The 27,139-nt window shown below is 49.8% G+C and overlaps 1 protein-coding gene across 1 annotated transcript in view; it reads left to right on the forward strand.

The window, feature by feature from the left end:
• The window catches only part of SEPTIN11 (septin 11), a 50,981-nt gene that overhangs the window by 5,994 nt on the left and 17,848 nt on the right, over positions 1 to 27,139 (forward strand). Inside the window, exon 2 of the mRNA XM_082316216.1 lies at positions 23,363 to 23,477. Coding sequence (XP_082172342.1) covers positions 23,363 to 23,477 — 115 coding nt within the window. The remainder of the gene's footprint in view (positions 1 to 23,362; positions 23,478 to 27,139) is intronic.

Below are 27,139 nucleotides of genomic sequence, written 5' to 3' on the forward strand. Positions count from 1 at the left end.
GTAGACGGCTGGCTCGGCTGGCTCGCTGACTGCGTGAGCTTGTGTTGGGGTTGCTCGCTGACTGCGTGAGCTTGTGTTTCCCTCTTCCGCAGGGCAGCACGGCAGTGAAGAGCAAGAGCACAAACTGCAGTAGAGTTTGAATTGCAAGTCTGCTTTTATTCTTTCGGATGGAGGTTCCCACTTGTAGCCACAGCCAAATCTTTGCGTTTCAAAGCACACAAATCATCTCCTTTCAGGCCCTGTGAAAAACCGTCTCCTCCAATCCGAGTCAGCCTGGGAGCTTTTGGCAGCTTTCAGATGAATGAAGAATAGCAGGGTGACGGTCCCGGCTTTATTTTTCCAGGCTAGAATTTGGCAGGCAACAGCCTAGCTTGGAAATAAGAAATTTGCGACCTGGAAAGGTGAAGGTATCTGGTTATCGTGGATGCTCGTTCTTGGCGTCTCTCTGCAATGCCGTGGATTACCCCACATCCTCCAGATGTGTGTAGGAAATGTACAGGGTTGCAAGTCAAGAGGTGGTGTATAAATGTAGTTGAATTTTCCTTTTCTTGCTTCTTCCTATGATGAAACATTTTCCTTTTCTCTGTTGTCTCCTTTTGTTTTAATCGGTAGAATTAAATTTCTTGGATATCTGCAGAATGAACTTAGAAACAGCATGGCTAATGAGATTTTAATCGTCGTTGTTTTTGTTTTGTTCCTAGTTTGAGATGTGAAGACTTATTTTCAGAAATTGCTGAATTAAATAACTGGAAACAGTTCTCATTTCTTCTCAGCTTTTGCGGCTAAAAGATTAGGCTGTCATACTGTGAGCAGGTATGTTGCTAGCTGTAAAGTCTAGCAGTGATTATAAGGCTTAACGCAGCCGTCTGGGGCTGAACATATGCAAGGTCCTCAAATCTTCATGCCAAGCCCCCGAGAGGAGCAGAGACGTTTGCTAGATCGTCTGGTGACTTGCTCGAGTGGTAAATCACACCACCACCGTGTCCGTCGGCTGCTTCTTTTTCCTCCCCCGAATCTGTTTCGTGTCCCGGTTGAGCTGTGGCAGGTCTCAATGTGCCTTTTCTCGGTCGGTCGCGGAGTTCTGCGCTCTGAAATTTTTGCCTGCGTGTCAGCGCGAGGGTGTAGACACTGGGGGGGGAAAAGTCATTTCTCAAATCCATGTCAGCAATTTTATCCGTACGGGTTTCCCTAGCTGTGGCCAGGTAGCTCACCTTGCTGCTGCTGTGGTTTTTAACAGAAGAAACAACGCATCAACAATTACGCCTTTGTTAGCTTATAGAATCAGAAGATTCAGATTTTCAATTATATTTGAAAATGGTTTTCTTTGTTTCCTGTATGTTATTTCCGAGCCAAGAAAGATCCCTAACGCTTTTAAGTGAATGCTTTTGTGCCACAAAGTATCTTTTATCACAGAAAATACCAACCTAGTCTCATTCTGTTTCATCTGTCTCATTAATATTGAATACGTGGCACTTTAATGTGGCAGCTGAAGGAAAGCAGGGAATTTCAGCTAATATCTGACAACGGCAAGCTGAGATTAAATGACATCCAAATGCAATCTGCTGTATACAAAGTAATTGGCATTTTCCAGGAGCGTTTGACCTAATTCATGGGTTTTTTTCTCCCTCTGCCCCCTCAAATCTATCTTCAGAGGTTGGTTAGTCATCAGGATTTCTGAGCCTTCAGCCTGCTTTTGAGAAGGTGCTTGGTGCCAGCCAGTCCTCTGAGCACCCGTGGGGGTGCGAGGTGCTAAGCATCTCTGGGGAGCAGGTTGTTGGGGGCCTGAGGGTGCTCCCCTGGTCGGTGTCAAGGCTGATGTGCGAGGGGTTCCTGTAGGGACTGGGCACGAGAAAGGTCGGAGGCTGCTGCCTCTGCACCAGCCCCTGCGCCTGGAAGATGGCGTTCCACTGTGCCGGACCCATTTTGGGAGTCGTGAAATGAGGCCCTGGCTGGAGTCTGGAGGCAAGCCCTCCTTCCCGGCTCTGAGTGAGCTCTTGCGGAGCGCTCCCGTCTTTCTTGTAGGCTCAATAAATGCTCAGGTCTTGCAGGGAGTGGGGGGTTTTGGTGACTGCAGCCCAAGTCCCTGGTGTCCAGTGGGGGTAGAAAGTGTCGCCGGATCCGGGAGCTGCTTCACACGGGCAAAAACTTGCCTGTAAAGTCTCTGCTTTGGCCCTGGGCCAGCTCTTCAGCGAAGCAGCGGTAAACCCTTTCTGATGCTCTGGATTATGAAGAAGCAGGGCTGAAAGTTGAAGCTAAAGAACTTCGCCAAGTGCCTTACCTTCTGGGATGCACAGTGGATGGTCACTGAACGATTTAGTTGGGTTTCTGATAGATAATTATCAAAAAGTAGTAGTGTCGGGGGGCCTTGGGTTTTGTGTTTCAAGGTAGTTGAATATTCATCCTGCTGAAAAGCTCTTATGCTATTCAGCACTTGGAGTTATGCAATTATTCATTATTGGATCATTAATTACAAGAGCCACGTGGGATTAGGGCTTGCGCGGTTGGCATGCTGCAAGTGTTTCAGCTTCTGATTTGCTGGGTTGTCTTTGGCAAATACCTTCATTTTGGCATGCCTTTGTCTTCTCCGTCTGTACAGCAGACGATAATTCCCTTGTTTTGTAAGGTGCAAAGCTCTGGTCAATCAATTAACAGCATGGCCATAGTCACCTTTACAAACCTAGCCCTATGTATTACCAGGCTAATGCTTTTTTAATTAAAAACACTTTCAAGAAAATAAATAAGTATTTAAATAGGGTAATATGCAAGTTATTTTTTTCAAGGGGATTTAACAAGTAATTTCAATAAGGAAGAAGGGTTTAAAAGTGAGCGGTGTGAGTAACTCCACTGACCTTGTTTCTCTGGGTTTACGTAAATGCAATTGAGGGCAATATTCATGTAGAGCATTCCTAAGACATGGAGAGTTTCTCTGTTGTAGGCTGGAACCACTTGAACATTGAAGCCAGAGGTGTTTTGGTTTTGTTGTTGAAACAAAAATATTATTTGAAATTGTAGTCTGACGTGTGACTGCTGTCCGTTACTGAACGCAGCCACGTTTCCCCCGGGTTTGGCCTCTTCAGGAACGGAGCTCAGAGAAGCAGTTTTTCCATGGCATGTGTATTACTTGGTTTTGGTATAATGTAAGGAAAGCAATATCTTTTTTTTAGAACCTAACCAAGCAACCTGATGATTTCTTCCCGTGGGATGAGCCAGAAAGCTAGAAGTATAAATCCAGGCAGGCTAGCCGTGATGCGGCTTACATGCAATGAGGGGAAGTAGAAAATTCACGCAGGCTAAAAAATGGTCGATGTTTCTGGCGTGAAATAGGTGGTTGGTCCCTATGTGAAAACACACAGTAAGCAGTGCCAAGGGAAGAGCGTGCAGATGCTGTCCCCATCCACGCTAATTGTGGCAAATGGGTCTTTTGCTGGGCTCTGTCTGCTGAAATACCTTGGCACTTGAAAGCTGTTCAGGGCAGGGGACCTGGTATTTCAGGTTCGATGCAGTGCCTTGCAGAGGAGGGTCATGGCCCAGCGCCTCGGGTGCGGTGGCGCTGAATGGTAGGAGGGAGGATGGAGATGGCTGGATGGGTGCTGTCCTCCTGGCTCCTCTACAAGTAGGAAGATTGCAAGTCAGCTTTTGAGGTTTACGCTCCAGTTTGCACCCTTGGGGGCTACCGAGCGGCCCAAGGAGATGGGAGTAAAAGCATCGTGCACCCAAGGAAGGGCTGCTCGCCTGCCTGCACTGACTCTCCTGGGGTCAGCGTGCGCCGGCCTGCCGCAGGACCAGGCTCTCGTGCTGCGTTGGTACTGTGGTGCGCACGGAGCGGGAGCCTCGACGCTGCGCGTACAAACCCAGCCCTTTCTCCTGGACGGTCGTGAGAGGAAGGGAGGAAGAGCTGGGCATTAGCCTTCCTCTTTGAAGGCTTACCAAGTTCCCAGAGCAGTTATTTACCTGTCAGACCCCTGCTGCTCTGGGGTATGAGCAACCCTTGCAATGCTGCTTGTGGCTTCATGCGTTACCTACGGCTTTGAGCGATGCAGAGCTGGAGACTGCTGCATCTCCTTTGCGGCGTTAATAAGGAATGCGCAGCAGCAAATCGCTTCCTTTGGTATTTCTCATTAAATAACTCGAGCCAAGGGCAAAAACATGCACCACACATGGGAATTGTGCCCCAGTTTTGGGATAGGCAGGTCTGCAGCACTTGGAGCCGTAGAGCGTGTCGGAGCAGGAAGCTCCTTCATGTGAACTAATCTTCCCTAGTCCTCTGCAGGAAACGCTTGCTCGGAGCAGGCTGAATTTGCCTTTGGGTATGCTTGTCTTCCCGAATCCTTAGGGTTGGCTCCATGAAGTTGTGACAGGATTTACCTGCTCGGTCAGGCCTTTAAAGCCTTGCTGCTGCAGAGAGATGAAGCACAGTGCAGTGGGGCCTGCTCGCTCGGCAGCACCCCTGCTCATCTGTCACAGTCGTTCTTGCTCCGCGGGCGACTCGTGCTCAGCTGTTATGTGGTACGTGCTGGCATAGTTAGTTGGCCAAGCTAAACAGTTCAGTGCTTTGCTTACAGAGGGATACCTGGCGTGCCCTGCTGTCTATCCTGGTGCTTCCAGGAGAGAAAAAAGAGGAATTGAGATCGAGCCTAGAACAAGGGATCTAGCATGGGCAGCCTGTGACCTGCACGGGATCCCAGCTGACGGGGTTGTGCGCTGGCCCGGTGCTTTGTCCTTGCAAACCTCGCTGCAGGAGAGCAGCCGGTCGTGAGCTGCCTCTGCGCTCTCCTGCCAAGGCGGCGGGATGAGAGGCGGCTGGCGCACCTGGGCGCTAGATCACGCTTCTTTGGAGCGGCGCCTCTTCGGGGAAAAGGGGGATGAGGAATCTGAGTCGTGTGCGTGTACAAAGCTGCAGCCTAAAGTAACTGCAGGAGGTGCAGGCTAACGGCAAATCCTCTTGCTTATTATTGTTATTCGGAGAAACAGCCTTGCAAAATGTTCCGTTCTTCCCTTCCAAAAGTTGTCCTTGAGCTATGTATTTCGACAAAGTGGAGTGCAATATGTATTGTCTGTACTCATGAGGTTGCAAGACTTTGAATTCTACCAGGTATGTGTTTAGCTTGACTGTCTGGGAGAAGTCTGAGCAGCCGGACCGTTCGGATGGGTAGTACGCTAGAGAGGAACTTGTTCTGTTAGCTTTTGGGGTGTATCAAGGAATAACGTTGGTAGTGGGGATTTAATTTAACACTAGTCTGCTACAAGCAGTGGCATGAACCGCTACTGCACAAGTCTTGACAAGAGGGCAGAAATTAAAAGTAAGCCTGGGTTTCGGACTGCTTTTGCTTTCCTTTAAAGCACAAACACGATGGGTGGACAGTCAAAGCAGAATGCGGTGGCCAACATTAATTCGTCTGTGGGGGTGGATACTGGCTCCAGTTTAACCTTTTAGCAGGGCTCCATCGACAGCTAGTGAAAGTTGCAGCAGCCTATGTATGGAATAATTTATGAATTTGGAAGAACACGATTCCAGCGAGCATGTGGGTGAATGCCAGTGGTTCGCAAATCTCTGCCAACGGTCTCGTGAGCAGCGGCCTGCTGCAGGAAAAATAACATTGGATTAGCTCAGGATAATGTTTGGAAGTGTCACGTTTAGTTCCTAAAGACTGGCCCTTCTGCAGAGCAGCGCTGGGCAGAGATGTATTGAATATGAGTGTTATTCATGAATCAAACGAAGTGGGAAGCGACACAGGGAGACATCTTCAGCTACCAGCTTTTCCCAAGCAGCCTTTGCAATGCGTCTGTCATACGGAAAGACAATTCCCTTGTTTCAAGTACTCGATCTCACAGCTCCAAGGCAGCTCAGTACCACGTTATCTGGCTCGGGAGCTTGGTGCTGGGTGCCTTTTCTGCAGCTGAAGAAATGGCAGCCTTGCCTCAGCACCAAACTCGAGAGCCAGATGTGAACCCAGCAGCACTCCCCTGCCTGTTTCCAGCTTTTCGGCCTCCTGCTTTTAATTAAACTGTCCCGACACTGCAGGCGGAGCAGGACCAAGATACCAGAAGCCAAAGGTCCAGCTCACAAAGGTATTTGCAGGCCTTGGTATGCGGATAGGAAGCTTTTGACAGCGCGTAGGGCAGGGTCAGTGCCTGCCTCCCGCTAATTGTGGCTTGTGTGCTCTCTGCTCGTCCCGCCGCTCTCTGGCAGGGCTGAGAACACCATTGCAGTCTGGCATTTTCTCCTCATGTTGGGTTTAATAACAAAGTGTATCCTCTCACCTCAGGAGCACCTTAGATGATAGGTACCCCTTTGCAAGCCCCCAGAGTGTCTCACTCGTTGTCTTTGCAGAAGTTCATGTGCACCACGTAGCTGTGAGAGTCTTTGTTGCTTTGAGAACAATGACAGAAGGCTACAAGGAGACTTGCTGTAGTTCGTCTGTGTTACCTGGTGTGTCCTTGCACCTTATGCCTCCAGATGTGGTCACACGATAGAGCGGTGCTTGCATCTGAGCAGCCTGAGAGGTTGCCTTCTGCAGGGGTTTTTTGGTGGTGTGAGAGCCCAGGAACGTTTTGTGGCTCATCGTCTGAGCTACTGGATGGCGGAGGCACGGCCTTCAGACAGGAGGGTGAGACTCCTGTGTCGGGTTTGTTCATGGAGGTTGGGTTGTTGCATCAGATATGGAAACCTGCCAAGCAGAAACTCCTCCGAGACCCACAGGGGCTGGCACGGTGTTATTGCCAGAGAGGGGGCACTGCGAATTTCGTAGCTCAGCCTGTAGTTGTCACCCGTAGGGAAACAGCCAGCGCGGAGTGCTGCACATCTGGCCCTGCGGAGGCCGTGCCGGTGGTGCGAGCTCACTGCTGAAGCAGTGGGAGCCTCTGCCTTGCCCGTTTGGGGGGTCAGTGACCAGCTCAACTGCAAGTTCAGCGTTCGCTGGTTAAAGACCCTGTGTTCCCATAAGGCATGTAATCTTCCAAGTGTTGGCTGTAACGGATAGGGTCCTCGCTTTCTTTTCAAAGAGAGTGATAACCAAACCACGTTTTTGCCGCAGGCCTTTTCCTGTCAGAGCCACGGTGCTGGGAAGCACGATGAAGTGTTTATGGCCAGCGGAGCATTGCCAGTGAATGTCTTGTTTCATCGGAAGAAAAATGATGTTTGCAGCTACCCCCATAGTCTACGCAAAATGAGCTGGGTCCACAGTTGGCGTGCTCAGTGAGGAGCCCCGCTCCTCCCAGCTGCAGGATACCGGGGCCGCGCTGGCAGCTGCTCCTTCAGAAGCCTCGGATAACCTGTCCGCTGTCCTCGTGGAGCTTACCCCTTTGCCTGCCACGACAGCATCTCTTCTGTCGTTTCCAGTCCAAGTGGTGCTGCTACTATGCTGTTGCCTCTCTTGTTACCAGCGGTGGCCTTCCTAGCGGACGGGTTGAAATGTAATGTAATCCTCAAATGTTCTGGAGCTTTGACGAATACCGTGAGATCGCTGAACACGCAGCTCTGCCAGGGACTGCGTTGGGACGGAGAGCTTTTGAACAAGTAGCTATAGGAAGGCTGTTTCTGGAATTCCCTCCCTCTAGAGGGGGGGTGGGAACCAAGCACAAAACGCCCTTTCTGGTGGTAATAGGTGTGGGGAAAAATTTCAGTGATTAGAAAGTAACTTTCCTTCTTTTTAGAGATGCAAGTCTCCGTGCTTTGCTCAGGTCAAAAGGTATAAAGCTGTATGTTATATTTTGTAGTAGATTCCAGGGGGGCTTCGATCTCGCGTCCCAAGCTCGAGAGTTACCAAATGAGAGCTGTGCCTGCAATTTCTGTTGCTCCCGAGTGCTGGCCAAAGGCCATCGGACCCCCTTTCCCTTAAGCACCTGGAAAATGGCAAATCCCTGATACAGCCCATAGGATTACAGCCTTGATGATGAACCTGCTGCCAAATTACGGACGCACCTTGTTTCGTCAGAGGGGCCTTAGAATAGTTTCTAAATCCGTTTGCTCTTCTGTGCTGTGAAGCGTGTGGCTGCAGCGTCTTCGACCAGCCCGCTGCCCGGGCGATGCTGGACGCGTCCCTGGAGCGCGCCGCAGGGGCTGGATCCCCGTCCTGACGGGAGAGGGAATTCAAGAGCGAGCCTGCTGTCTTCTGAGAATGGACTGGCTGACCGTGGGGCTCGTAGTGCTGGAAAACCTTGGTCAGGTTAGTGTGCAGTATGCTTCTTGAGGTTATAGGGTTTTTTTTTTTGCCTTTTTGGTTTGTTTTTGGGTTTTTTTTTAAATTTTCCTGATGGAATAAACTTTGTACGGCTGGAGCATTAGGCCCTCTAAAGTTGACAGTCGGTTTTGGATCGAGGGCTCAGAATTACTTATAAATAAGAAAAGGATTTTTATGCTTACAGGATGCATTTAATTAGTGTCTGGAGTTTAGCCACCACTGTGAGTTTGTTTATAGAAATACTGTTAGTATTTTCCTTGAGGAGTTGTTGTTTTCTACATGGAGCTGTTCAAAATAACACTTAGTGTTAATGAAACTTAGTAACAGTAAAAAGAAAAATATTTTTCTCTGGCTTATTTCCTGATGTTGTGCATTTATACAATGTTGCCATTGAGTGCTGTTGTTTTGGGGTATGTATGTTGCTTTTTCTAGAGTGATCATTAAAATTGTTGGCCAAGAAAAACTAAGGTTATGAAAACATACCAGTTGGCTGAAGGTTCAGGGGCTGGTAGCATCTGAACCTACTTACATGAAGGGGAAGTGTGGGACCTTGATGTTTTATTGACTTATTTTTCATGTTGGACAGTCTTGAAGAGATTTCCCCCTTCCCAGCCCCAGGAGTTTAATGTGGCGCTTTGTCTTTTCATGACTGCTCGTGCATAACTGGTGTTTGTGGGAAGTTGAACGTGGGATTAGCCTCGTCTCTTAAAGAGTGAGCTTCCTCCCCCGAAATCTAGATGCGCTTCGTAGAAATTGGCTGGGGGTATTCGCTAACAGTGCTGGGGTCGAGATACGCGCAAGCAGATTGCAGGCTGTAAAATCTGAAACTGCCTGCAGCAAGCGCAAGCTCTAACGATGGTTGGTGTCTACCAGGTCTGGCGTAGCAACGCCATGGTGCTGCGCTTCGCGCCCGGAGCACCGAGTTACGTTTGGCCTTGAGCAAGCAGCTGCTTGGGCCTTGCTTATGCCAGGCCCCCTCTGAATCCTTTAGCTGACAGCCATCGGTGTCCTTGCGTTTGACTTTGTGAGGAGGATCCTAACGGGTGGTAATCTGCCCCCAGAGAGCAGGATGAGGAGCAGAGGAGTGTGACTTGGGGGTATCGCCTGAGCCTCCACAGTGCTTGCTGCTAACAGGGGGATTTGCGGCCTCTCTGCTAGGGACTGAATTTAAAGAGCGAAGAAACTGCACCCCCTGAAGGTGTGTCACTGTGTGAAAACCTTGAGCTTGGTCCCAAGGGCAAGGACATCCAGCTAGATAAAAGTGCAGAAGCACCTTTATTGGGAGAGCAATTAAATGTTAAATGGCAGCTGTGCCAGCCGTGTCCCCCCCGCGCACCCAGCCCGGTAGCACCAAGCTGGCTCAGTTTCCAGACGATGGGAAGGAGGGAAAGCGTAACTGTGCTTTAGTACGAGAGATTGACCAAGGGGGGCCGTGGGCAGGTTTTTCCACATGTAGCGACTTATGTCGGTTCTGCATCTGGCTTTATTGGCGTTATTAGGATTAAATTAATAAATCTGCTTGAAATCCTTGATGATGGGAAATAGCCATTTGCCAGTGCTGTGTTGTGGAGGAAAGGCTGGGTGTCTGGTCCGCGTGACAGATTATAAAGCTGTACCGCACACTCATGCTCTGTTGTTCTTTTCCTCGTGGGTTATCACCCATGACTTAGCTTTTTATATTAAGCCTGACATTGGCTTTTATTACAGGCTTTAGAGATTTCTGTAGTGCAGTGCCGGCTATAAAATGGGTAGTTGTTGGGGACTTTGCATAGGTTTCAGTAAGAAGTTGTTCTGTTGGCTTGCATTTGTGTACAGACCGTGATCTTTACGGTGTTGAGCTTAACCTCAGAGCAAAGGCAGCGTCTTGTTTTCTGGATTTCTGGGGGGACTGTGCTGGTCTCGAAGCTGCCCTTGAACTATGCGTGACTACCCGATCGCTTGGCTCTTGGCAGTGCTCGGGAGCCTGGCTGGGTGAACGCCCCTCCACGCACACGTACGCGCTCAGAGTTGTCTCTTCCCCGCAGAGACGGAGGGAGGGTGCTTTCCTGTCTTCTCTCCATACATCACACGCTTCGTGGGCAAGGGACCGAGTGCTGTTGCAGAAGAGAGCAGTGGTTTCCTAGTTAAGTACCACCGCTGAAGAACACCACTCATCTGTCCATCTTTCAGAGATGTGCTGTTACATGGCTTTTTTTTTTTAAGTGGCAGCTGGCAGGCAGTTTTCAGATGTCCAAAACTGTGCATGTGTTTGCTTGGAGACCACAGAAATATACTGGAGACTGAAGAGGAAGACACGCGGTGGGCTCTGTTTTGAGCCTGGCCGCTTAGAAATTGTTAGCGTCTTGGTGGAAAGCTTGGTAGTGAGTACGAGCCCTGGCAAAGGAGGAGAGGAGAGGGGCAGGGAGAAGGGTAAAAGTCATCTCCGAGCCTTAGCTGAGGCCACAACTAGTATTAGTTCATGATATCAAACCTCTCGGTCACTGCCAGGCCTGCTTATAGCACTCATGTCAGGTGGGTGTGTAGCCACAGCAGCTTCAAAATGTCAGCTTTGTCTGCACACATGTGCTTGCTTACAAGTTAAGGCCTGGATTTTCCCCCGGCTCCGGTAGGCTTTGTTATTTCAGTTGCCTCGGTAGCTGTTCCTGCCTTGACTACAGGTAAAGGTGCAAGAAAATAAAGGCAAATTGTGTGGCTGTTTCTTATCCTGAATGCCATGGAGTTATTTGCTTTTCCAGGTCACTTCTCCTTTGCAGCTCTTCCCTCCTAGACATCTCTCACACAAAGTTGCTGCTTTTACTCAAGGTGATGAAATTGTAGCCTTCAGAAATTAAGTTCTGCGGCCGGAATCATGCCTTTTCCTGCTAAGGAGCACCTCGCTGTGAAGTAAGCTGCAGTAAGGAAATCATCACAGCTTGTATAAAAAGAGCAAGGAAAGCTGAGGTGACTACAGGAATTGAAGCTCCTGCTGCGATCTGAGCTTGGTCTGGTGGGAAGGCTTGCCCAGCCTTTCCGAGGCTGAGAGCTGCGAGCTAAAATACAGCTAGGAGCCATGCAAGTGCTGCGCGTGCTTGTGAAGGGGGCACCCGGGGGGGCTCGGAGGCTCTGCCAGGAGCGTGGCGTGTGCCGGGGCTGGGCGCACAGCTGGAACTGGGGGTCTGGTGCTGAGCCTCCCTTCCTGGTGTGTGTCTTAGCAAGCTGGGGGTTGCACGTGAACCCCCCAACCTCTGTGCCGGCACAGATCCACTGCCTCTTGCCGGGATCCAGCCCCGAGGTGGAAGCTGTGCTCCAACGGCTCGGGAGCCTGGTGCATCCAATGAGCTGTGGTGTGGCCTCATTGCCTTTATAATGTATTCCCAGTTGCACCAATGAAACTATTTATTTTATTCCCCAGGAATTCATGCCTGAGTAATAGAGGTGTTTGGAAAATAGGTCCCTGCAAAAGAAACTTGTCGGACAAGCCTAATGTTTGGTGTCATTGCCTGTAATTGGGGGAAGATCCCTCCCTGCTGTGCCAGGTTCCCAGGCTCGTCTCCTGTGGGAAAACCCTGTTCTTGTTTTAGGGTGATGGTGTCTGCCTGAGCCCCCTTTGGAGGTGCGAGCACTCGGAGGGTCCAGAGGAGGGAGGAAACAGTCCTGCTGTCTGTCTGCTTTGTGAATGGCGTAAAGATATTTCCATGAAAAAGCCTCCACTTCTCTAGTGCCTTCAGAGGGATTCGGCCTTGAATCCCTTCAACCCGCTCCTTTTTATCCCTGTCTGTGGCTGACCTGCTGCCGGCGAAGCATGAGGTGAGAGCAGTCGGGGCTGCAGGAGTCTCTTGCTGATGCTGGTTGGCAACACCATCGAGGTCCCCTTGAATTCTTGTGCTGCGGCACGGCCCAGGGCAGGGAGGCAGCGCGAGGTTTCTCTGCCTTGGCTGTAGTGTCTGCAAAGCCTTGTTCCGGCTGACTTGTTCCAGATGGGAGGTAGCCGGCTTAATTTGGGCTGTCTTCACTTGCTTGATGACATGGGCTCCTCCTGAGTTAATTAGCAGATGAAGTTGATGGTACCTGTGCTTTGCTGGCTGCAGTTGTGGAGGTCTGATGTATAGGGGTTGGGGGGGGGACAGGGAGAAAAAGTGACGTTTTCTCTACTGTGGTGCGAGCTGGGGCTGCCCAGGCTGACTCCAGCGGGAGACGTGATTTCAAGTCTCCTTTACCTTTTGGAGACATCTGCTCGGTGGAACATCTCTGTGATTTTGTAGCTAGCTCCTCTGGCCCAGGCAAAAAAACACACGTGCGAGTTGGATTTCCTTGCTGGTCTGTTTGCAGTGGAGACTGAGGATGTGTTTTGGAGAGGACGGAAACGTTCAGCTGCAGAAGGGAGCTTGGCTGTGCTGCCTAAGAGGCCTTGGTGGCCTGGGCTGTGGGGGGGACTGGCTGTTCTGTAACGTCTTTCACGTTACGTCACTTGTAGTTAGTCACGAGCCGCTAGAGCGCAAGGAAAGCCTTTTCCCTATGCCGTGTGTGGGGAGGAATAGCTCAACATCAACTCCAGTGCAGAAAATAGCTGTGGGGCAGAGTGGGACTCTGCATGGTTATGGGAGCTGGTTTAGATCTCTGGAACAAAAGGCTTATCTCTGCCACAGACCAAAAACTGGAGCTGCAAAGCCCATCCTCGGATTCCTTGTGACTAGAGAGTTAATCCTTTCTTCTGGTGCTGTAAATGTTTATTTAGCTCTCTCTTACGCATTTATGGAATTCAAGCATTTTTGAGTGTATATTGGGCAATTGCCGGTGTCCTGTCCAGGGATTCTTTATGACTTGGAGCATCACCAGGACTGTAGTGGTCATAAAATGCCTTTGTGATCCTGCCCCTTTGCAAGTGATGGATGCGGAGAGGGCTGTGGGAACATTCCCGTTTGCGGGCTGCATGCGAGAGAAATGTTTTGTCTTGCGCTGCCTATGGAGTCCAGCAACGTGAAGTCTCTGTAGCGGTTTATCAGTGCGGCAAAACACGGGGCGGGTAAAAAGCCTGGTGTAGAGCGGCCTTCTAGTTCCATCTCCTCCTAATGATAGCAGTGTTATGACTGTGCCGCCGACCTAGATCAGATGTGCTTTCCTCTGGAAGAACTCTGGCCAACTAACTTTTTTGGAAAGACAAAACCCAATCTGTCAAGGCAACCACAAAAATGTGCAATTCATGAGGCGCAGGGAAGGAAATGGTTCAGCTAAAATGGAGAATTGCTCCTTGAAGCTATGTCCTATTTATGAAAATTTTTGTATAGGCTTTCCCTGTTAAAGGCCAGAAAACGAAGACTTGCTGAAGGCAAGTGGGGAACGTTGCTGCTGTTGAGTCAGCTGAGAGCTTGAAGTCTCCGGACTAATATTTCAAAACTGTCAGCTAAATAATTCAATAAACCTTGACCTTTTCCTCTGCACGCAGATTCAGTTCAACTTAATTCCACTTTCGCTCCTGCTGAAGACAGAAAACTGCACGCTAAGGCAAACGACGTTATTTGTAATCCTCTATATTCTTGGATTGACCTTTTCTTATTAATGATGAATGACTTCTGTGGCGCCCCAGAAGGGCTTCATGTACCATACAGGGCTCTGCACGTTCCCCTTCCCTTTTCTAAGCAGATGTGAGGGCTATGACTTAACACTCGGAAAATTAGACCATAGCACGAACGCATTACAATCTGGTTTTCCTGCTTTGTTGTTGTTGTCTGCATTACTTGGTCAGAACCGTGCTCAAGTGTGCGCGTTGCTAGTGAGAGTAAAAACGCCGGACTTGTCAAAATCGGAAATGTTTTCTCTGGCCTTCTGTTTAATATCCTTAGTGTCATAGATGCATGTGCACGTCGCTTAGGAATTTAAGAGCTGGTCTGACCCAGCTCTTTGAATCCAGTTGGTACTGGATCAACAGTTCCTTGGTGGTGCTGGACCAGTCGGGTATCCCTGAGGAATTCCAGTCTGTATCTAGCACTTGTTGGGACCCTAAAAGTCCTGGGAGGGATTTCCCAAGGAGTACATTTACCTGCTTCACTGAAGTCCTCCAGTAACTCCAAGCCCAAAACAAGTTGCCAGTGCACTGACCGTGTGAAATCACATAGCTAAATGATGTATTTCTTTTTTTTTAAGTTGAGACCTGTTCATACGCACTGCTGTGGTACCTGGGCATTGCAGAAACCATGTATGTAATCCAGCGTTGTCTTAGGATTTCGATGTGAAAACAATTACTGTGATAAATCTGAACTCTTTAGTTCAGACTCAAGAGAACTAGTAAATAAATGATCTGGAGTTATATGTCCTTATATACACAGCAATGCATGCCCTACTTGGAAACTGGGTCTGTGCAGACAACTGTAGCACGTCCGTGTGCAGGGCACGACTGTGCCATGGTGTCCCCCACCTGCCTCCGAGCAAGCCAGCAGGGCACGCTATTAATGCAGATCCTGGTAGTAGATCCCAGGGCTAATTAATTATCCAGAGCACGATATGGGGCACCTTTCAGTCCTGGAGCTGGCTGAATAGGAGCTGACAAAATGCGCCCTTGATGTGCGGCTACGGTTTTTCAGGAAAGAAAACACGGGGTTAAGGAACTGCGAGGCAGCCCTGCTTGGCTCTGCCTGCACCACCTCGCAAGGAAAGCTGCTGCCTTTTATGTTTGGAGTGGCCCTTAACTTGATTCAGGTATTGGAACAGTGCGGCCTTGTTACAGTTTTATAAGCAAGCCCTATGGGCTGCTTTTCTTTCTAAAAATCTCTGTATTTCGCTCTGGTTGTGTTCACACCCTTAATGGGACTGGAGCTGGTGGAAGCCTGGGGAAGGGTTGAGGAAAACTTGGCAACGGGATCAGATGCTCTGTTCCTGGGTTTGCGTTAATTCTGCCTTCTTGTGCCCAGGATCTGCGTCCTGTAGCGCTCCCTGCGAACGGCCTCTCTGTTAGCGTAACTGGGGGTCTCGCCGGGTTCGTATATCACACTGCGCTCTGTGTCGAGTCCCATATTGCGCTGTGCCTCCAGCTAAAGGCTTTTAGCAACGTACAAGTCCACGTATTTAACGGCCTGTGATGCAGCTCTTGCAGGGCTATTTTAAGTGCATGGCAGTGGAATACAGAAGGAAATGACTGGTTTTTTTCCTCTCTGCTGTCTTGCTGGACTACATCTGTATCTGTGGTGGTGTGGGACTGCGTAGCCAGAAGGGCTGCAAAAGAACTGGAGGGGGTGGAAAAAAAGTATTTCTAATGTCCATAGAGCGATGTGCCTTCCTGCCATCTCCCAGTTAGCTTCTGCCGTACCGATCTGAGTTGTTTTTAACTCTTAAGATTACACGTTCTCAAGTCTTAACAAAAACTCGACCTTCTCCAACGCTTGCCGGCATAAAGCGGCCTAGTGTCACAGGCTGCCTCGCGTGCCGTATCGCTGTGCAGCGGCTGGCGCTCTGCTGGCCCGCGGTCCGCACCAGAAACGTGGTGTTCAGGGCTCTTCTGAGGGATCCTCCAACTTTCTCAGCTGTGCCTGGCTGAGAGAGGATGGCTGGGGGTGCGAAAAGGGATATATTTACCTTTCCCTGCACGTGGCACCTCAGAAGACAAAAGGTGGGGAAATGGCAATAAATCGTGTGCTGTTTTTTGAAACAGGAGGAGTGGAGCGTTTCAACCTGGGGAGCCTGGCACTGAATAACTCCCGTTTTATTTCATCAACCTCATCCAAGCGGTCAAAAAGGCAGTTAGTTGCACGTCGTCCTCCTGTCAGGAGAGAGATTGGCCAGAGAAGCCAAGAGCATCTGGTTCTCATTGGGCTCTGCCTTTGGATGGTCTTCATTCTTGTTTGTCACATTATGTCTCTTCCCCCCTCCCTCCCTTCCTCCTTCCTCTCTCCTCTTTTTTTTTTTTTCCCCTCCCCTTCAGTGAGTTTACAAGCCTTGCTGGAACGCACATATGGTCCTTATCATCCCCAAAGTCCAGCTTTTTTTTTTATATGCTGGTTAGCTGTTTGTGACATCAGGGGCTGCTAGAGGCATTAGTCACTTTTACTCCAAATAGAAAGGTCCGTGGTTTTTGGAAACCTATGGAGGGAAATGTCTTTCATGTCGGTTCTTGGCATAAATAGAACTGTTAGTGCTCTGAGCTTGTGCTGACCTTTAGCCAAACATTTGGCCTGGAAGACAAATGTTCGTTCCCACTCTCTACAGGCACTTCTGAATTGTCAGATTTTGCTGACTTCCCTCTTCCCAAAAGAATGCGACTGTATCCTTTTTCTCCATCTTCCTGCTGAGCTGCTGCAGCTTGCCAATGTAAGCAATTCCCCTCGCCTCCCTGCCAGAGTGCCTTGGAGGCGCGGGAACAGCGGCGGCTCTATCGGCCGCAGGGAGCGTTTCCTTGCCGCGTGGCAGGGGCCGCGGCTCGCAATTGCAAGCCGATAGCAACCAGGATATTTGGCGCTAGATGTCTGGGACGTAGGCCTTGTGCTTCCCGCCCCACGCTGCATCCGTGCTGGGGGAGCTGGGATTGGGGCAGGGGTTTTGCTCGGGCGGATTTTCCTCTGGCAGGCACGGTGCCTACTCGCTGTACCCGGTGCCATCCCGCGATTCACTCGGGGAGCCAGCCTGGGAGAGAGGATGCTGCCTTCCTCATCCCTGCTGCGTGTTATTGCCTGCGCTAATGTAAGCGTGTCCAGCATCACCCAGGCTCTGAGGGTGTCTCCTCAGAGGAACCCGCTGCTGTGTCTCGCTGGCAGCCTCCTTTGGCCGGTGGTTCCCCGGCTAAAATCTCATGTATCGGTAGAGCGATATTCTGTGCGAGGAGGGCAGCAGGAGACCCACACCTACCCTTCCCCATCTGCTGCCGGCGGGTGCTCCGTTGGCCAAATGGCTTCTAGCCTTCCTCCTACAAAATAACCTTTTCTACCGGCCCGATTCTCTGGGATTAAAGGGAAAAACCAGTGCATTCAAGGAGGGCCTTTTTGTGTTCCCTGTGACCTCCGTGGTTACTGAGCGAGGGAGCCAACTGTGGCATAACACTTTGCCGACGGTATTTCTGGTTACTGGGAGTAGGGAGACCTGGCTCCTTGCTGCTGTTTCAGACGTTGCTGGAGGGCTGGGGACGTACCAAATGAAGCACGCGCTGTTGAGAAGCTGTGCGCCCCTAAGCAGCTGTAGCTGGCGCCAGCTTTTATTGAGGAAGAACAAGACGGTTTCCTGAGGTCCAGCCCTTGGGGGCAATAGCTGCCGCAGCGAGTCGCTCGGTGGGACGGTGGCAGGGCGGGAGGCGTTAGCCGTCCAGCTTGCCTACCTCGCCGATGAATCTTCACGGCTTGCTTGACATATGAATCTACAGAATGAGGATACGTCTTCCAAAGGGGTCTGCTCTCCCTGTTGAGAGAGAAGGGGAAAAAAAGAAAGGAAGGGAAAAAAGACGACCTCCCAGACTTCAGTAGCTGTGGAGACATCTGCCCGAGTCTGCAGCCAGCCAGCAGCAGCAGCACGCAGGCAGGAACTCCCCCTCCTCTGCTGGTGACACTGATGGTTATCCCAGCCTGAAACAACAACCAAGTCCTTCCTTCCTTGATGAACTGATTGATTGCTATGGGCGGTTTTCTTGTGGCATGACTGCACTAGCTATGGCAAGGAGGGGAAAGGAATGGTTCTTTCTGTTCGTGTTCCCCACATACTTGAGTTCCCTTGCCCAAGAATTAAGGGTTTAACCCTCACTTAAGCCTCCATGAGGAAAGGGATGGGGGTTGTGGGTGCTGTTTCAAGGAACTGAGGCGGTGAGCTTGGCTCTGGCATAGGTGCTGGGAATACTTCGTGCCCTGCCGGCGGGGACCCCAGCTCTCGCGTTTAACACAGGGAACGGGTACAATAGATGCGTCTCTTGCCGGCTGGTCTTTGCTTCTGTGCTCGCTGCTCTTCCCTGAGCCGCCGTTTTGTCTGAGCAGACTGAAGTATCTCTGAGGTCCCTGGCTTTGGATGCAGCATCCAAGATGACTTCAGAAACGCGGGAACGTGCACCTAGTAATGGGGCAAAAATGTAGCTGGCCTGAGCTGCTGACAACAATAAAAGCTTTCAGAATTTCTTAAAGGTGCCTCCGAAGTTGTGTGGCCTCGAATAACTAAACACTTGGTTCATATTTGTGGTTGAGCTCAATATTTTGCATACCAGCATTTTTCCCCTCTTGAATTTGAGGCTCGGTTTTGTTTTCTTTCACTCTTGGGAGGCCGTGTGAAGCTGACCCCCAGCTGCCAGGAGCAGTGGACCAGGAGGGGCGGAAGGGGAATATTTTGCCAGCAGCCTTAAAGCAGATGGGGCTCAGCCGGGAGCTTGCTTGGGTTGAGGGAACAGCCATCATCATGGTTAAGTCCTGAGCGAGGCGAGCGGACCGGGGCAATAAATGCAGGTGTCCTTGTGGACCCTCTCTCCTCGGCCTGTTGGGAGCGACACTCTTTTTTTTCTACCCAGGAGAAGAGCAACTTTGTTTTTTCTCGGATCAGCTACCGGACACGTTATGAAGTGTAAGGAGGTGGCTCTGCTTCGTGCCGCTTCTGGAGAAGCGATGCATTTCTAACGATGGGACCCACCTTTATATCCGCCTCCCCATCTGCACGCAGGCGTCCTGTTGCTGACTCCGCTGAGGCCAATAAGTTTCCCCTTATTCCTGCTAGCTCTGCCAAGCCACCGTGGCTTAGGAGGAATGAGCTGATTCTCTACTTGCACGTGCCTCGTCAGCCAAATTGTTTTATAAAGCTTCACTGAATTACATCCAGGCAAACCCACTGTTTGCCACGGAGCATCCGTTACAGCGTTGCTTGACCTATAAAACCTTTGCCACCAGGAGCTGTGTATGAAGAAAGCCAGATCCGAAGTAGGCTTGACAGGGCTCTGAGATTGCCAACCCCTTCTTGTCTTTTGCAAGGATTTTTCCCTCCCCCCCCCTTTAAAATGAAGAGCACTAGGACGTGGAGTCCTGGCAATTAATCCTTTTAGAGTGATGGTCCGTAGTAGATGCTGTGCCTCTGGAGGCCTCTGGCTGCTTTACTTACCCTTCCCTTAGCCTGCTAGAGTTAAAACCAGCAGCTGCGATAACAGCATCTGAAAGATTGTTGTTGACCCAAGAAATATCAACTGTGGGATGCCTTGTAGGTCACTGCAAAGAAAAGCAAAGGGATCAGCATCTTTCCCAATAAACAAGCATTTATTTGTTCATGTAACTCTGTAGTTTTTGTGGGGGTTAGCGTACAGCTCCGGAGGTTCAGAATCGCCTCCCGCTCATGCGGGTGGTATGTGAGGAGGAATGGGAGGGATTTGCCCTATAATGTGGGGTTCGGTAAAGGAGATATGACTGTGTCTTAAGGAAGAGTTTAAAATAAAGACTGCTCTTGGGATGTCTTGAGATCTGAGAATATCCAGACACCCAAGTCTAGCAGCCTATCTGGTGCAAACTGGCTGATCTCTCTAGATGTCTGCGGAGCTGCAGTTTTACCCGTGCTGATCTTGTCCATCGATCGCGAAGCTGCAAGCCAGGGGAGGTGCTTGGCAAACAGCTATTCTTTCAGCAGGAATAAACCAGTGCTTGTCGCATTGCTTCGGTGGCTTGTTGGGTGCACCCAGGGGCTCTGGGCTTGTCTCTGGGTGTTCACGGTGGGATGGCTCACCTGAGAGCAAAACCCAGCCCCCTGGCTCTTCTCGGGAGCTTGTCACAGCGATTCACAGCCGGAGCGGCATGGCCATCTGACTTAGCATCCCGTTGTTTTAAAAACACTTCTGTTTTGCCAGACTGAATGCGTGAATCACTTGCCTGTTCCGCTAATTATACACTGAGCAATCATGCTTGTTGCTCTCCAGCAGAGGCTTTTTTTCCATGTGGATAAAATCTGAGCTCAAGAGCCACTCGTGAGTTTGCAGGGGTCTCAGTCCTTGTCCCCTCCCCAGGCAGCCCGAGGGCTGAAGGTTGTAGCACTGTTGAGCTACTAAAGCCAGAACTGCCCAGTCCGATGCAATCGGGCTAATTGGTAAAATTGCCTATTGTGGTTTTGCTGCTTGACATCCTTGGCAGAGCTGTGCCGTGGCTAAAGGGGCTGCAGAGCCTCGTGGGGGTCCTGCAGCTTCCAGCCTGCTGCCCAGACCTCTCCTGGGGGGAGAGCGGACAAAGGGGGCCGGGTTCTTCCCCTTGTGCCAATGTCCCTGTAGTTACTGAGCAGGAGTGAGCTGTCCCCTTGAAGAGGGCGACAGCAAGAGCAGAGGCCTGGCTGCACTGGTAAGAGGTTATGCAGTGTGCGCCGTTCCCTTTAATCCCTCTTCTCGGAGAGGACCGACCTGCGTCTCCCCCCAAAACGTGGCGGCTCTCCCAGTCCATCTGCATGCACTGGAACTGGCTGTTATGTTTCACGATGCTTTCGTTTGTGTGTAGAGCGAGAGATTTAGAAACCCTAGTCCCTTTGGCTCTCCTGCCTTGTCCAAAATGCGTATCTGTGGTGCTTCTGCAGAAATGCACGTATTTGCTGTATCCACTCGATGGGATGTGCTGCAGCCTGGGGAATACTGAGGGAGCTGGAGGCTTGGATTTGCATTTCATCTCTGCCCATGCCTCGGGCCTCTGAGCTTTTCGTGAGCATTTTGGTGTTTCGGGCAGATATCAGACTACGCTTCTGCCTCCTGTTATGCAGCACAGCTTGTGAACAATACTTGGCGTTGAAAAGCGTAGAGATAGTTTTTGTTTTTTCCACTGTTGATGTTTGCCACTTGCAGGGAAAAAAAAAAGAAAGGGGAGGGATCTAAACCAAAGAAGGTATGCAGCAAAAAATAACTAACACAGATGCAAGGGATGAGTCTAGCTCCTGTTCCTGCTGAGTAACTTATGATGAGGCAGTACTAGCTTTCCCAAAATATATCAGGCAAAGATATCGGTGCTGTGCTGAGAGATGTTAAACACCCACCACTTTCTGTGAAGCCTGTGAGTCACAGGCACCTATTGCTTTCTGGGATCTGCTCCGAGCTCCCTTCACCTAATCATAAACCCAAGCCCACTGGTGTTTTAAAAACACTCATGTTACAAATATTTAATTTAACCCATTCACGTCGCGCATAAATCCCAGGGTCTGCCTCCATTGCCTGGGGCTTTTCCAGGAAAATCACTGTTGTGGGTAAATGAGGTGATGGTCTCTTTCGTGTTGATTTTTTTTTTTTTTTTTTAACCCAGCCTGAGTGAAGGAGGTGGCATCTCTTAATCGCCTTAAGCTTCTGTGGTATGGTGCTGGTGTATAGCTGTCCAGTACGTGGAGGGATGGCGGTGAACAGTCTCGTGTTTTGGCATTAAGCCTTCAGCCAGGCCTGGTTCGGGTGTTAAGAGAAGGCTCGGGTACCTGGTACAGGGTCAAGCTGCGTGTGCTGGCGTGGCAAAAAGGAGCCCTTTGCTCCCTGCTCCATCCCTCTTAGCTATGATGATGGCATAGACTTAGACATGTTTACTTTGAGTTTTCTGTTTGTTTGTTTTTTTTCCTTTCTTCCTTTAAGTCTGAGTGGTATTTTCATCAACCCTTGGCCCAGATGTAACTTATTCCTCCCCGCAATCGGCGGCTGGTCTGTATCTTTTGAGGAGGGAAGTGGGGATGCTCAGCAGTTGTGCAGAGAGTGGGAAGTCCTCCTCCGCTTTTGATTCTTATTTTAACAACCAAAGAGTGTCTTTTTTTCATGTCTGGTTCAAAGCCCACTGATTTTTGTGGAAAAGAAGCTGGTGCTTCCAGCGTTTTTAAAGCAGGCTGAGGCTGCCCACGGCTGTGATTTAGCTCAACAGTGTGGCCTAGGTGGAGTGACTCTACTGGAAATGTTTGGGTTTGGAGAAAGGTTAGTATCTTAAGTGAAGGACAACAAACTTTTGCAGAAAAAAAACGTTGTGTGAAATAACAGCAGAGCTGCTCTAGGGCTGCTGAGGAGGTTTTTCTTATTCTTTATATCTCTGCTCAGGATGTTGGCATAACTGCAGTTTGCTGGGGAAGAGATAACTGGGCTGGCTTCTTTTTCCAAGCCTCTCTGAATTACTATACAGCTGTTGTGGAAAAAAAGAAGTTCTAAATATAATCTTGGAGTTGTTTCAAACCCCTCTTCTGCGAGGTCTGCGCTGCCCAGTTACCCTGCCCAAAACAGCCTTGGGGGTTGGATGTTATCAGCTCGGGCCCCCCAGGCAGCCTGGAGGAGGAGAGCGGGTCCCGAGGGGTGAGCGGCACCTCGGGAGGGCCTGGCCTGGCTTTTCTCCTGCCGAAGACACGGAGGGACGGCACGGCGGGCTTCGTACGTCACGCAGGGAACGCCTGGAACGGTGCCCTGCTTTCTCACCTCGTGTTGGATGAGGTTATTTGTGAACCGAGCCATCCGCAGAGCAGCACGCGTGCTTTTTTCCCTTCCGGTCAAGGCCTGTAAAAGCTGCAAAGAGATTTAGCTGGCTTTAGAGGCGGTGTTGCCATCTAAGCTATGTCCTGCTGTGGCCATGCCGAAGGGTCGCAGCAACAGTGCGAGAGTGTTGGGTTTCCCTGGTACGGCTGGGAGGGTAGAGCAAGTCCGAGGGAGCTGCTCCTTCCTTTCGGCAAACCGAGCCAAGGGGAGCACGAGCTTGGCTCTCTGCTTGCTTACACAGGTTTCTATCAGGAATAGATTTTGGAGTTGCGAGCAGGACTGCATCACAACCTGTGTCACTCTTACCTGTGCTGTTTGGGAGAGCTGGCCTCACTGGGTGGTTTGGGGAAGCTCCCACGCTGCTGGGGGAGCTGTGAAAGGGGAGGTTGGCCGCGGCAATCAAACAGGAGTTGGTCTGCTTGCAGCTATGATGGTGTTTAATTCTTTCCTCTGGGCGTCTGCCTAAATAATCTTTGGGTAACCCTAGGGATATGCGATGCGGAGGCCTCAGAAACAACGTTTGGGTGTTGCAAATTGGTACAGAATCATGGTTTATTAGTTACGGGCATGGAGAAACAGTCTGGTGGTGTTTGCATGCCTTCGGGTTGGGGATGTTTTAGCTCCTGAGCCCCGCGGCTGAGAGCTGGATACAAGTAGAAGGAGAGCACATCTGGGGGGACCCACCGAAGACAGAAAGATCCTCTGTCCCCAGAACTCTTGTGTTGTTACACAGTTCTGGCAGGACTAGGCACAGCCTTCTTCCCTGACGGGGGTGTTGCAACTCTGTTAAATGCCTTTCTTCTTGGTCTTACAGAGCGATGACCTTAGGAACCTGTCCCTTTCTGGCCACGTGGGCTTCGACAGCCTCCCCGATCAGCTGGTCAACAAGTCAACGTCGCAGGGCTTCTGCTTCAACATCCTCTGCGTGGGTAAGTCATCCTGCGCCGCTGGGCGGCCGGCTCACGCCAAGGCGTGCACGCAGAAATCAGCACCTTCTCCCTCCTGCGAAGGGTGAGATCCGAGCCAGTGGGGACTGTCGTGGCAGGGAAGTGACAGTTTTCTCCCAGAGCTGCTCCAGGGTAAAATATAGTATCCCTCTTCTCCTTTTCTCTACCCCATCCCTTGCGTCAAAACATGGGCATTTCTAGGTGTTAAAAATCTACCCATTTGATGGTCCTGCGCTTCTGCTTTCCCCAAGGGCTGCCCATAAGGAAAGTGAGCTAACTTGGGAACTAAATGTATTTTTAAAAAAAACGTTAACTTACATCTGCCTTTCTTTGGGTTGAGCGTAGAGGCTGTTTCTCAAAAATATTGCATTCCTTCCCTTCCAGGCTTTGCCTGCCTGTCTCGTTATATTCTTAGTTTCTCCAGTTGGAAATGATGCCATTTTTAGTCTCCAAATGATGTACTTGAGAACAAAGCCTGTCACCTGTTCTCTGCTGTAGTTCATCTGGATGCTGCAAGTTCGTTTTATAGCCTGAGTTACTGTGTTACTTTGCCCAAGTTGTTCAGAGGGTGAAATACGGGGAGGCAACTCCTTCTCTTGCCTGTAGATACCTGCTGCCTGGGCACTCTGTGGCTACTATGCAGCTGGAAATCCCTTGCTCAGCCCTAGGGAGCTGTGTGCCGAACCAGCCTTGACCTGTTGGTGGACCTCTTCAAGATGCCCCCAGAATGTGGTTCTGTAAACTGACAAAAATGGTGGGTTTTACTCTTGTTTTGGCAGAGCAGTCTCCAAACATCATCTTTCCATTCGCTGTTCATTTAAGCCTGTAAGAAGGGAATATTGTCCCTTCTAATTAGTTACATTAATTAGCTGGAAAAACCCCCACGACCCTCTGACTGTGATTTTGTACAGCAAGTTGAGACTTTCTATCTGCAGTGCAGGGGGAGCCATTTGAAAAGAAACCTGGCAGACAAACTGGACTCCTGTCTGTAGCTTTGCGCGTCGAAGAACGAGATAAGAGAATAGTTGTCCTTCTGCACGCTCAAGCTACCAACCCTCACGTGACTCTCCTAGCAGCGTGAAACCATTTAAAATTCAGCAGGGAACATCCCGATTAGCAGGCAGCTCTTTGATCAAAATGGCATAAATTAATTGCCTTTCTCTCTGGCAGTAAATATTCCTCTCTTAGCATGACTTGATATGTCTCCATTAACACAGCAATTTGGTCCAACTCTTTTTTTTTTTTCTTGTAAAATGTGCTGATCAACCATTTTTTGCCTCAAATTAAAATCTCACACAAATTGCTGCAGTTGTGCAAGGAATAGACATCTCCCCTTTTAAACAAATTTTTTTTTTAAATTGTGTTTTGAGATGGGACACAATTAACCTTGGCATTGTAACGGGAGGCTTTTAATTGTGGTGTGCATGGATAAAATGCTGCAAAGCCTATCTAGCACAGCATGCAGCAGCGCAGCATTCGCATCAGGAGCTCTCTAAAATACGTAGCTTCAGAGATTAACGGTCTGCGCCATCAGTTTAGGACTGATCTTTTCATGTGGGTCGCGCTCTATGTGGGCCTAGAATTTTGAGCTATGATGTCGTGTATATTTTCTGTCTTCCCCCTCTTTAATTTGTTCATTCTTTTTTAAAAGCTTGCTTTATGTCCTGCAGCTTCCCAGGACAGGAATGCTGCGACTAATGTCTCTCTGCTTAATTATTTTACTGGGCGTTAAGTAATCACTTGCCTTCCTGAGCCTAGCACGAAAACGGTCAAAGTCAAAGCCAGGAAAATGAACTGTCGGGTACCACAGAGCAACAGGCAGTTGCTGAGTAGTGGTATTTGCTTCTGTGGACGCAAATACTATATGGTTCTTTCAGGTCTTTGAAGTGGGGGCTTTGCATATTTTGAGAGATGTTTTCACGCTAGGAGAGCTGCATACAGCCGAGCGAGATGCTCGAGGGCGATCCCAGATGCAGGCTCCCCTCTCCCACCTGATATTTTGCATTGCTCTTCAATTATTTGCTCCTATTTAAGATTTTGGGGGGGAGATGAGAGGTTGGGATGGGCCCCCCTCGCAAGGCTGACCTGCAAACGCCAGCGCTGCACGCTGCAGTCCAGGAGGTCTGTCCCACATCCCAGCACCTCTTCGGTTGGAGCAGCTTCAGGACGTTACCTCAGCCCACCCGCTGCCCACAGCATGGGTCGCAGTTTGAGAGCGTAATTGCTAAGTAAACACTTTTGACTTAAAAATGGGATTTAGGCTAATGCTTTCATCCATGTTACTAATTGCACTGGGGATTAGTGAACCTGCAATAGCTTTAAAAATTGGTATTTTAGCAGTGTGCTATTGTAGATTTTTTTTTAAACTTTTTACGTATTTCTCTGTCTCAAATTTTCATCGTCCAAGTTTCACTATGGTGTTTTGTGCTTCTCTTGAAAAAGGAACAGAAACTGAGCTGGGGGAAAAAAAAAAGCATAAAAACATGTAGAGAATCAGATATCTCCTTGGGAAACAAACTCAGAGCTGAGAGAATTTTATAACTTGCTTCTGTAAAGAAAGTTGTATGAAAACTAGGACTTAGCCTGCACTATTAAAAAGAGAATTAAGTATTTCTCGAGTAAGAACAGCTTCTTGCTGTCTTGAATAGAGATCCTGCTTGCAAGGTGGGGAGGTTGGCGCTCTTCGTGCCATCCAGCGGGAGGGAGCCTGCATCACCGGTCAGGTCGTGCCAATGTAAAAACCACAGGCAACAGCCGAAAACCACTGGAGGCAAATGCCTTTATGGGAAAGGAATGATAATTTGTCTCTCTTGCACTGCCAGTGTAGCAAGTCCAGTAACAGGGTTCTAGCAGCAGCAGGCATTTGCTGATTCATCATGGAAGGAGTCCTTTCCCTTCTCCGAGGAGGGGGGCTCACTTGGCAAATGTCTAAGTAAATGTTCTTAAAACTGTTGTGATTTAAAAAAATTTGTTCTTATTTTTTCCCCTTCTGCCCAGTTTAGTACCTTCTATTCAGGGAGTCTCATAAGCCTCAGCCCGTCCTCTCCAATTCCCCCTTTTCCCATGGGAAACATGAACTATAGTATTACTGGAAAAGACTCTGTGCCTCTCTGTATGTGTGAAATAAGCCCCTTTCCCAAAATAATGAAAAATACCTGAGGACAGTGGGACTCGGCATCTCTGGCGATGCCCCTTTCTATATCCTTGCCTGTGACTGCAGTACATATCCCTCGAAAGCCCGGCCCACGGAGCCCTGAATTTCTCTTGCCATTCCCAGCACCGCAGCCTCGCTCTTCACCTGCGGCTGACGCCTTCTAGCTCTGCAGGCATTTGGTTTGTCTTGGTGTCTGTCAGGGTAGCAGCTTCCGCCTAGCGGGGGCTCCTTTCGGATTCACATCCCCAGCGCCTGGTGCTTTGATCGGGTTTGCTTGCAGCGTGTGCTGCAGAGACCCTGGCGGTGTGACCTGCGGAGGAAATCAGTCGGAGCCCAGCAGCAGAAGGCAGAGCTGCTGTCGCTTCCCAATATTCACAGAGTCCCTGCTTCAGTCCTTGGGGACTGTCTCAAAAGCCATCTATTCCTGCAGGGATTATTTTGCTTAGCTGCGTGCACGTAGCCTAATTCCACTGCTACCGAAGTGGAATAA

The sequence above is a fragment of the Platalea leucorodia genome (assembly GCF_965183815.1).
Source record: "Platalea leucorodia genome assembly, chromosome: 6".
NCBI lineage: Eukaryota > Metazoa > Chordata > Aves > Pelecaniformes > Threskiornithidae > Platalea > Platalea leucorodia.